The 11,152-nt window shown below is 45.9% G+C and overlaps 1 protein-coding gene across 1 annotated transcript; it reads right to left on the bottom strand.

Annotated features, from left to right (window-relative positions):
* Positions 1 to 42: 42 nt before the first annotated feature.
* tmem229b (transmembrane protein 229B) lies at positions 43 to 10,228 on the bottom strand. Its single transcript, XM_034576985.1, has 2 exons — positions 9,989 to 10,228; positions 43 to 867 (listed from the first exon to the last, which is right to left on the bottom strand). The coding sequence occupies exon 2, from the start codon at positions 820 to 822 to the stop codon at positions 247 to 249; it is 576 nt and encodes a 191-aa protein (XP_034432876.1). The 5' UTR covers positions 823 to 867; positions 9,989 to 10,228; the 3' UTR covers positions 43 to 246.
* Between the last annotated feature and the right edge of the window lie 924 nt (positions 10,229 to 11,152).

Here is an 11,152-nt window from a genome sequence, read left to right as displayed (position 1 = left end):
CGGGTGCGTTATGAGATGCAGCAAACACAGCAGCATGGCGTTATTGTGCCTCTGTTGACAGTAGTGAGTGATTTGGGCGTTTTGAGCCCCAGTTACAGGTTTCTTTGTTTTTTTGGCTCGTCTGATACACCTCTGCACACCAGCCCAGTCTACAGAGCTGTTTGTGTTGTCCCCATAGAGTTAGTGAGGAGGACTGCTTGTCAATGTGGCTGAGGAGGGCAGGAGAGACAGTGTCCTTCCTTCTGTTTAGTCCACTTTAAGGTAACCGTTAGCACTATCTCCCATCCCTCTGCTCCTCTCTCTCCTCCCAGCTCCCAGAGTTCCTCCTGCATCCGACCCCTGGTCCGACCAGCCATCCTTGGGCCCCTCATGGAAGCGCAGTCGCAGCGTTTTGCGGATGACCAAGCGCTCCACGATGAAGGAGGCGCAGAACCAGGGCACGGCGTACTCGGCCGTGATCAACCCCATGAAGTTGTAGCGGAACTCGGAGTAGTCCCAGGGGCAGGCGTTGAACTGGCGCAGCAGCAGCCCCGTGCCAAACTCCCACAGGTACGTCCATAAGGTGTAGATGATGCAGCGCAGCAGCACGGGGCAGCGGCCGCGCAGCGTCAGGTACATGCGCTCCACGATGAGGATGCAGGTGCCGTAGATGAAGAGCGCCCACACGCTGGTCACGCCGGGGAATTTCCAGTTGCAGTTCACCACAAACTCCCAGGCGGCGGTGAACATGACCTCACAGAAGTAGCCGTGGATGGCGTAGAGGTACCAGCGTGACAGCGCTGTCAGGGGCACGGGAGCCTCCGGGGTTTCCATGGTGACCATCCTTCCTCCTCTTAGCCTTTCTGACTGTGGTAATGAGATGCAGGTCTGAGGGTGAAGAAGAGAAACAAAGAAATGTGTAAGAAAGTGATATTTATGAGCCCATACATGTATAAGTGGATGTACAAGTACAATACGGTCATAAATTATAGGATATTTAAATAAGTCACATAAAGGAATGTTTAATTTGCATTTTATCAGTTCCTGAAAAAAGTTGTTGGATCAACTTAAAAAAATAACTCAATGGTTATTATTGAATTTAATTATTAGAATTAATGAAGTTTGTTCAAATTAAAGTTATATCAACATCTGTCTTAATAAAAATTCAATGTTTCAGATTCAGAAAAAATGACTCTATTCTCACTTGACTTATAAAGTCACTTTATAGGAGTTTATTGTCTCAATCTCCAGCTTCTTCAATACAGCATGATATTCATGTTGTAACCTATTTTCCCATTGAGAGTCATATAGACAACAAAGCTCTGCATGCATTGGGACATGGATACCATGTAATTGACAGCTACTACCGTCCAATGGGTTCAGGTTGCAGGTGGAGGTGGGTGTTCAGTGTCCTCGAGGAGCTGCCAGGTTAAAAAAACCAAGATGGCGCTGAACAAAAACTCAAACTCTTCAAAACATCAATTCACTAACCAATGGGTGACTTCACAGCTGACCGCCACAAACTGTTTTGTCAAATCAACCAGGAATAAAATCTTAAAGATTAAAACGTGAATCAGAAATGTAGCCGAGCCAAAGTTCAAATAAGGACAAGGTGATGAAACAGTCGCCTGACATCACAAAGATGAAACCAGACACTGCAGGGCTACAGAGAACTTACAGCCTCCCCTCAGTCGCTGCTATTTACTGACTGGCTGAGGGGGGTTCTTATGTAAGGTATAGCTGTATCATCTGACTGCCTACATCATGTGCTCTTATTCCAAATCCTGCACATAGTCTTTGGTGTCAGGTGTGAGGAGGCCCACGCAGGCTTGGATCCTTCCTCTACTCCATCACACGGCAGATCCGATAAAAAACACTGAAGGCAAACAGCATCAAACCGAGGGGTTCAAGGAGCACAAAGCCGAGGAGGCCACTGAGTGTATATCATCTACGAGGTAATGCCTCCAGAGGAAACAGCAAGCGTCGTACAATGGATCATAACCGCTTTGTAAAATACAAGCTCAGAGTGAGGTTAGGAGCACAAAAGCTCGTCTGAAGAACAAAAGCAGATTTTTTTTTGTCTTCAAAAGGTTGGCGGTGGCCCAGAGTGGGCCCATGGGGATTAGCACATTTCTCCCAAACAAGGAACAAGGGTTTCATGTGAGGAACTGGGCCAAGGCGAGGGACCAGCTGACCTCTCGGAACCCTCACACCACCTTTTCACCGCCCGCCTGGGAAACGCTCCCACTCTCCCTCTCATCTACACAGCTCGTCTGGTTCAAACAGGGTTTTCCAAAAGATCGTAGACATATTGTTTTACCTTTTTTTAAACAGAACTAGACACAAAAAAATAGTTCACTACAACATACCATCGAAGATAAGCTCCCTAATATAATTAAACAGACTAACCTTACTTTTCCCTGTGAACTTTATTTTGAAAAACATGGATGTTTAAAGGAAGAGTGACTACTTTTACAAATGTATACAGGTTGACTGCAGCCTTGTTTTGTTTCTTACCTTCCATTAATAGTAGAGTTACACAGAGAAAATGCAACTGAAGTTCTATGCTTATGTTCAGTGTGATATGTAAACTAATTGGTCAATAATCATAAGTCACTCAGTCTAGCTCTGTGCCGAAAGGCCAATTAAGATGTAGAGCATGAGTTCAAATAATGATAAAGAAAATTAAAGTGCACTGTCCAGCTTTATGTATGAAAATGTATGCCTTTCACAAGAATCCAGTGATATTGGTCAACTTAGCTTAGCATTAAGACTGGCAACAGGGGGAAGCAGCTAGCCTAGCTCTGCTGGTTGCTAACCTCTGAAGTTCACAAATTCACGAGATTTAGTTCCTCTGTCTCGGAGGTTATGTTTTCGCCTGTGTTTGTTTATTAGTTCGCAGGATTACGCAAAAACAACTCAAACAACTTTCAGATCTAGTGGAGAGGTGGAGCATGATGTCAGGAAGAACCCATTCAATTGAGTTTAGGGGACTGATATTATTGAGTGTGTGCAATTTGGTCCAAATCCAAATGAAAATCTCTGTCCAGTGACTTTAAACGTGGCTTCATGAGGGGACTGTTGGGCTTCGGTGGAGATAGGTGCTCTCTGAGTGACATTCTACTTTTATATTGTAAGCAAAATTACAAAAGGGACTTTAGGACGTCACAAAAAATGGCAACTTGCCATTTTCCCGCTCCATGTGTGGTAGAGATTAAACCGACCAGATGTGATGTGTTGATCTGTGACCCTTCAAGGTGACGGGCGGAGTTTAATACCATCAGACAGAGCCCGGCCAGATGTTTACCCCGGTCTACTGTCTTTATGCTAAGCTAAGCTAATGGGCTGCTCGGTATAGGCTTGTATTCACAGTTCAAACATTAAAGCATTAAAGCACTGAGCTGATCCTTCTCTCTCATTTTCTCCTCTCATCTCAGGATCACATGCCTTCACCCCCCCCCCTCCCCACTACACTTCCTCTCCCTCTTTCACAATTCACTTCCCCCCCTTCTCTCTTTCCATTCGCCTGTTTCTCCGCCGCCTGCACAGGCACCATTTGTTCAGCGCTCACATGCCCACTAAGCCGCTAATGATAAAAAAAAAATTTGGAATGCCACGTTCGGCTGAGTAACAGCGAACCTCCTGCCAAATACGGCCTTTATATCTAAATATATATCAGGTTAAGGTGGGAGAGGAGATCTGAGGAGATGCTGCTGATCAGGACTCGTCACTCCATGTTTCATTAAATCTTAATGTGTTTCTGTCTGGCTGATGCTTCTGCCTCTTCGCTGATACACATGTGTGGCGATGAGCTATTTCAGGAGAGGTTAAACCAGGTTCACATGAAATTCTAGAGGCTTTAAATAGTGAGAAATAATTTCTCACTGCACGTGCTGACAAAGTGTGGGAGATTTCTCCGTCGCCCACTCGCCTATATTGTTTTGTGTGAGTAATTTTTGTTTGGACAAATGTTGAATATTCATAAATCAGCTTCCAAGACATAGAGATTGTCATGGGCCCTGTTCACACCTGGTATTAATATCTGTTGAGATCTGATTCCAAGTGGACAGCTCTGAGTCCACGTGTTCACACCTGCCGTTGAAATGTGTCTCCTGTGACAACTTGTGATTGGATCTCACTTCCTTGCTCCATCTGCAAATAAACACGTACGTCATTTCTGTTCGTACAAACCGAATTATGATATTTTAAGCTGCGTAGAAACAGAGAGGCCGGATGTCAACTGTAAATAAGTTGGACGACGTCGAGCCAAACCGTTCCAAAAATATATTAAAAATTTTAAAAAAGAACTGCAACGATAAAAAGAAATGTCATCCGTGTTCATTCCTTCAAATCAAAAATGGCGCCTAGTCTGCTTGAAATGCGATGCTACCAAGCTGACCAATCACAGCCCTTGCAGTCTGCGTCAGCGTAGGGCTCAGCGTAGCTTCGACGCAGAAGCATGAATTGTCCTTTAAAACCCCAGGACACCCCCACATACCCTGTCTGTGTGGCATATCTATTGACTTGTCGCCTCAGCATGACACAGTTCACACACAGGGCACTATTTGATTCTACAGCTGTTGTTGTTGTTGAAGGATATCGGCCACCGACCCGCCACCCCGGCGCCTCTTTCATTGGCCCAATGTATTGATCTGCGAGGCGTCTGCCAGCCTGTCGCTGTGGCAGCCCGCTGCACCATTACCCTCTATTGAACCCTGCTGCGGGACATCCCAGTGTGAGGGTGAACAGAAGGGCAGATGTGATAAGAGCTGGCTGCTTTTTAAACCTCATCACGACCAATGGGAGACACAATGGTTTGTCTGAGGACACGTGAGGGAAGACACCAGCTCAGTGTGTGTGTTTTTAAAAGGGACACAACAAAAGAGATGACAGAGAAAGGGAGAGTGCGATAACACTCTCTGCTGGAAACAAGGCGGACAGGTCCGACAATGAGACACTCCCGTGTCAGCAGGTAAACAAAGGCAAGCATGAGGAAACCACAGGGATGAGACTCGGCCAAGGTCGACTTAAAGAGGAATAAAAACAAAACCTTCACTGTGCCGTCATCACGCCGACAGCTGGGAACTCTGACAACCAGATTTGATCAGAAACACAACACACTGCTGACCTCGCGTCACTGAATAATCCGTCCTCATGTACCAACGCCGCTCTCTGGCTTTGGCTGTGGCACTGATCCCAGGCCTGTGCAGACTTTTGGAAGGTCACTCTGCGAGGCTGCGGCGAAGCATATAGAAACCAGCAGTATCCAATGCAGCTAAGTGCTTGTGACCAAGGTGACCTGACCCCTGTTTCATCCCCGCTGATGAAAACAGCAGCAAGAGAGAAACGTGACCTTGCAGTTTTATCTATCGTCATGAAAAAAACACGGGAGCAAAACTGCTGAGTATCAGACAGGATTTAGCATTTTTGAGATTTATAAATATGAGCATGTGCAGCTTTTCTTTCTTTTTCTGACATCATGGACAATCTTTGTGGTTGGGCTGTTAATATACGACAAAACAAGGAATAAGAAGATGTATCCCTCAAAACCTATTACATTTTGGTGTTGATCTGAATCCGGGGGTTGGATCCAGGAATTCTTTTCACTGTATTTAACGCTGCATTTCAGTCAAGGTGTTGTAGTAGTTAGTCGACAAAACAAGCAAACTGAAGACATCACTGCCGTCGTCACAGTTAGTTGAGAAAACAACTGGCGAATTGATCGTTGGAGCCATAATTGGAAACTTCAACCAGGAGTGTGTCCAGGGACGTTGGGGCCTTGAATCAAACTGAAAAATCAACATTGTTGTTGTCATGGACTAATGCAATCAGCTGTCCTCTGGGGCCCCCTCTCAGCTCGGGGGCCCCAGGGGGTTGCTTGGCGTACCCTGTTGTAACGCCCCTGGTCACAACATGCTGGACGACAGGACTGTTGCTGCTTACGTCCACAGTAATGTATCCCTGAGCAAAACAGATGGAGCAAGTGATGGAGTGATGGGAGGTGGTTATCAGGAGGGGGGGGGGGGGGGGGGGGGGGGGGGGGGGGGGGTGGGGGGGGTCGTATATAAGATGGATCGAGGACGAGGGTTGGGGGTGTCATGGAGAACCTCTGGAGGAAGCACAAAATAAACTGACCCCAATCAACTGAAGAGGCAGATCAATGAATCCTGAACCAGCAAACTGTCTCTCACTCTGAGCAGCGTCACATGTCCTCGTCCACACGGAGCAAGTCTGAGGACAAACGGGGGTTTTAATGATCTTTAGGGCTGCAGGGTCAGCTGGAAGTCAACTGTGGTGTAACGTGCTGAAAAGAATTGATCAAATAATGGTTTAAGTCCTTTTTTTTTTCAGGTTGGAAAAATCATTCAAAGCCATTCTTTGATTTCCTGCTTCTCTAATGAAGTAAATTGAACGTCTTTGAGTGGCAGATTATTGGTGCTTTTATCTTTCATTGATTTGAATTTGTTTTAGCCGTTTTTCCCACTGGCCTGGGGCATTAGCATTAGCATCACTGTGGCCCGTGGGATTAGGAACTGTGTCGAGCGAGAGAGAATCACAACAACCAATGATATTAAGTTAGAGTCTTGGAAGAAGAGCAGAACTCAGGACAGGAGCTTCCCCCAAATTTAGAAGCTGCATAATTAATCGATGATCTAAAAACTAAATATTTTTGTGCCAAATGGTTTCAGACAGACTTTCGAAGGGAGTGGATTTACCGTCGCTCCTCTCAGGATAATGTTTAAGGAAAACGTTCCAGCTCCATTAGCGATATGGCAGCTCTGAGAGTGATTTGCAGGGATATATATAAGATCATTTCATTTCCATAAAAGCTTTCTGAGCTTGTGCTGGGTTTCAAACCAGCATCCCTCCCTAAATCCTGAGATTCCCACAGAGACGCATTAAGTATCTGATCATCACAAACGTCTGATGGAGCGATACAGACGCCATGAGGGCTGAGACTAAAAGGCCAGACGCAGCACAGCCGATAGAGGCTCATATAACTTTACAGTAAGCATCCTTTCGATATGCGCAAGGTGAAAGCCTGAACAGCACAGGCTGAGTGGTGGGGGGGAGGAGGGAGGAGGAGGGAGGGAGTGAGGAGGGGGAGGGAGGGGGAGGAAGGAGGGGGAGGGGGAGGAGAGAGCTCTGCATTCTGAACGGCTCAGATCTTAGAGATTCAACTCACTGACTGTGTAGAAATAAAACCTGAGGTTCAGAACTCTTTGTCTCTGACTCAGTAAAAAAGATGCAAGTGTGACACTTTGAACACGACCTTTAAAAAAAATTCTATTTCTATTCAAAATACTGCATCAGCATCAGGATAATAACGTTATTAAACACATCAAATATCAGCCTGACAAAAACAAGCATTAGAAAAACATTACAGCAAGATAACTAATCAATTAACATCAATATTCTGATAATTAAACATTTAAATCTCCTAAAATATGACTATACAACAAAGAGGAACACAAAGATAAAACTGGTATTGATATTGGTTTGGTGCTCGATATTTGCCGATATCCAGAAGTGTGATTGTGCATCTCAAACTCTTTTTTAGTGTAAATGACTTTCTAGTTATGTTGGGATTCGAACATTGGGGGGGTGTCTCCTGATCGTCTTGTACGTCCACTTCCCCTCCGTCGTTCACTCTGAATCACACAATAAACATCTCTGAAATCACCTTTACACACACTGACCTTTACAGTTCTAACTTCTCTGAAAGTATCAACCCTTTTCTCTCACCCCTTCTCTTCTCTTCTCTTCTCCCCCCCCCCCCCCCCCCCCCCCCTCCCCCCCCCCCCCCCCCCCCCCCCCCTCCCACTCATTCCAGCTCTTGAGCTCTCTGCAGTTTAATGAGAGACCCTACATGGGAGCTAAGCCCTCTGTCCTGAATAGCATGTGGGCCATGCCCCGTGGATTAGAAGTCTTGGAGCAGCTACAGAGGAAAAGCAGGAGATTTAGTGGCCGTCGCGATGCCGGGGAGAGAAATGCCTCTAATGGAGGGATGGAGGGATGGAGGGATGCATGTTAATCGGTGCAGAGAAAGACACTTTAAAATCAATCGCTGACAATGCATAATTGATGCTGGATGCAGAATGTTTAAGGCCCCAAGGAAAAAACAAAAGGAGGTTTGAAGCTTACTTTTAATAAAGTAAAAACTTACCTAAAGTAAAATAAAATAAATATTGTCACATCACATGACTTAATCAGCTGATTTACAAAGCAATTCTTAATCATACAACACTTTCAAAATCAAATTTCCTCGAATATTTTAGAAACTAAAAGATACTACGTAACACGTTTAAAAAACATTGTTGTAACTCTCGATATTAATTGGATTAAGACAAATGGTCTGAATATGACGCTGCCATGTAAACAGCAACAAGACGTGTGGAGTATTCAGACCTTAGTCACATTGTGTAGACATGTAAACGTCTTGATCACATTATAACCTCATATGGGAGTTTTCACAGTATTTTGACTGCTCGACAACTATGATTTGTGAATCTAGTTTTCCCAACGTCTTCAGTGTGTCTGTATGTGCACGAGAATCTTAGTCTAGCGATGTCACTCTTCTCTTTATTCAGAACTAATCGTAAATACCTTTGACTCAAATAGAACCAACGACTCTGTCTGTTCACACCTGGAATTAGCTGAACTGAGGTCAAATGGCAGCTTCAAATACTCTGGATAATTTCTAGATTAGCCAAAGTAGCGTCAATAAAATTGGGGTCTTCGTGCTGCAAATTCAATTGAATCGAGAACACTCACCAATTTATCAACGGCTAATATTTTTTCATTCAGTGTGACAGTGTGACACCTGAGCTGTAAATTTACACAACAGCAAACCACACGAGGACTTCAGAGGAGGGTGAATGATTTGTAAAGAGACTGTGTTGTGTGTGAAGAGCTGAAGGAAGCATCGTGGGAACATCATGAACGAAAGTATAGACCCAGTTCCAACACAACATACTCTATATTATAATCTGGATTATGGTCGTCCACACTCTGGACCAGGTCCTTGTGCTCTGACTGTTGTTCTGACCTGTGTTTCTGTCCTTGCTGCATGTGAAGGCTGCAGCGTGGGTTATAAATAGGCCCAAATAATGTCAATACAGCAGGGCAATGTAAGTCTGTGTGTGTGTGTGTGGGGGGGGGGGGGTTATAGGCTACCAGGCAGCAGCAGGGATTATCTCACCCCAGATCAAAGTGAACTCCAGCCCTTATATGGAATAAATCAATGAGGGATTTTGGAAACACCTCCTCCAGATCCCTGTTCAGACCCTTTCTCCTGCAGAGTGCATGAAGGGATGTGACCCTGCAGAACAGGTGCAGTGATGAATCAGCTCTGTGGTGAAAATTTCTGCTGGATGTAATTACACTGAAAGTCTAAAGTCATCTTATTCTGTCCCCTGGAGACCTCAGGCCGGTCAGTGCCCTGCAGGCCCCGGCTGCAGCATCACGCCTGAGCAGTGCGGTACCCCCCCTCTTAAATAATAATCAACCCCCTCCACCATTCATTGTAAACGTGGGATACATGAAAACACTTTAAAATCAAACCTCATGAAGCATCAGTGAAGCCCACAAGTCTCCATTCGAGGGTTTACATCGCAAGTTATCCATATTTTAACAAGTGGAATTGGACAAAAACCGCGCCGAATTAGAAACCAGACGTCCAGGATTCAAATAAAATCTTCAGATATTATTTTGCATGACTTAAAATTGATTACATTTTACGACCGAATTTAAAATAAACGTTTTTGCAGTTAGTTGCCGATCTGCAGGCAAACGCTCGTTGAGGAAAGAAAAGCGCCAATTTCCCATTAAACGCTGCTTGAATTTAAAATAAAAACAAAAACACAACATGAAGTTACAGAGAATAACTTCACACACACACACACACACACACGTTGTTGTTGCATGTTGTTATGAACATGCCTCTGACATGTTGGACACATGTCGCGCTGCAGACATGAATCATCCACACTGCAGGTTGTTTTATTACCTTCAGTCCGGAGGCTCTGCGGCGTCTCCCTCAGCTCACAGGCCGGACGATCGGGCTCCTGTCCCGGGCAGAGGCTGCTCTGGATGAGCCGGTGGTGGTGGTGCAGTCAGCAGCCGGTGTGTGTGTGTGATGGTCCCCGGCTTCTCCTCCTCCTCCTCCTCCTCCTCCTCCGGTCCTGTGTGTGAGAGCTGTCGGATGGAGAGTGACCATGTTACTGCAGCAGCAGCAGCTCAGACTCCTGTTAACTGTTTCTTCACCACAAACCAGGGTCCTGCAGGAGGAGGGGGAGGGGGGGAGGGGGGGAGGGGGTCTCCTCAGTGATCAGGGTCCTGCAGGAGGGGGGGTGGTGTCCTCAGAGACCCGGGTCCTGTAGGAGGGGGGGTGGTGTCCTCATAGACCAGGGTCCTGCAGGAGGAGGGGTGGTGTCCTCATAGACCAGGGTCCTGCAGGGGGGGGGGGGTTGTCATCTCAGTGATCAGGGTCCTGCAGGAGGAGGGAGGGAGGGGTCTCATGCAGGAGGAGGGGTGGTGTCTTCAGAGACCAGGGTCCCGCAGGAGGGGGGATGGGGGGGGTGGTCTCCTCACAGGTCAGGGTCCTGCAGGAGGGGGGATGGGGGGGTGGTCTCCTCACAGGTCAGGGTCCTGCAGGAGGGGGGATGGGGGGGTGGTCTCCTCACAGGTCAGGGTCCTGCAGGAGGGGGGGGGGGTCCTTAGTCTGCCTGAGAAACATCAGCTCAGATTCAACAGGACTGAGACATGAGGCCAAATACCAAGATGTGATGTGGGCATAGTTTTACATCCTGATAACGATAATAATAATAATAATAATAATAATAATACTAGTACTACTACTAACATCAATATAGAGTATATTACATATAATGGATTGATGGATGGGTGGATGAATGAATTGTGGGATGAATGGATGGTTGGATGGATGTATTTATTAACTCATGAAGACAAACCTCAGTGCTGCCCTCTACAGGTTGTGGATCCTTATCGTTCAGGTTCTATATTTACTTCTGAGGTGAAACACAAACATGTGTCATCTTTATCTCGTCCAAACTTTGGTCGCTCTCTCTCTCTCCCTCGTCTGCAGTGACCTCGTTTATTCTGCGTTTCCAGTCAGTTGAATATTTCAGGAGTTTGAACCTTCACTCGTATC

This window comes from Hippoglossus hippoglossus, chromosome 22, assembly GCF_009819705.1.
Source record: "Hippoglossus hippoglossus isolate fHipHip1 chromosome 22, fHipHip1.pri, whole genome shotgun sequence".
In the NCBI taxonomy this organism is placed as follows: Eukaryota; Metazoa; Chordata; class Actinopteri; order Pleuronectiformes; family Pleuronectidae; genus Hippoglossus; species Hippoglossus hippoglossus.
Note: the sequence above shows the minus strand (reverse complement) of the source record. Positions and strands in the feature narration are given on the sequence as shown.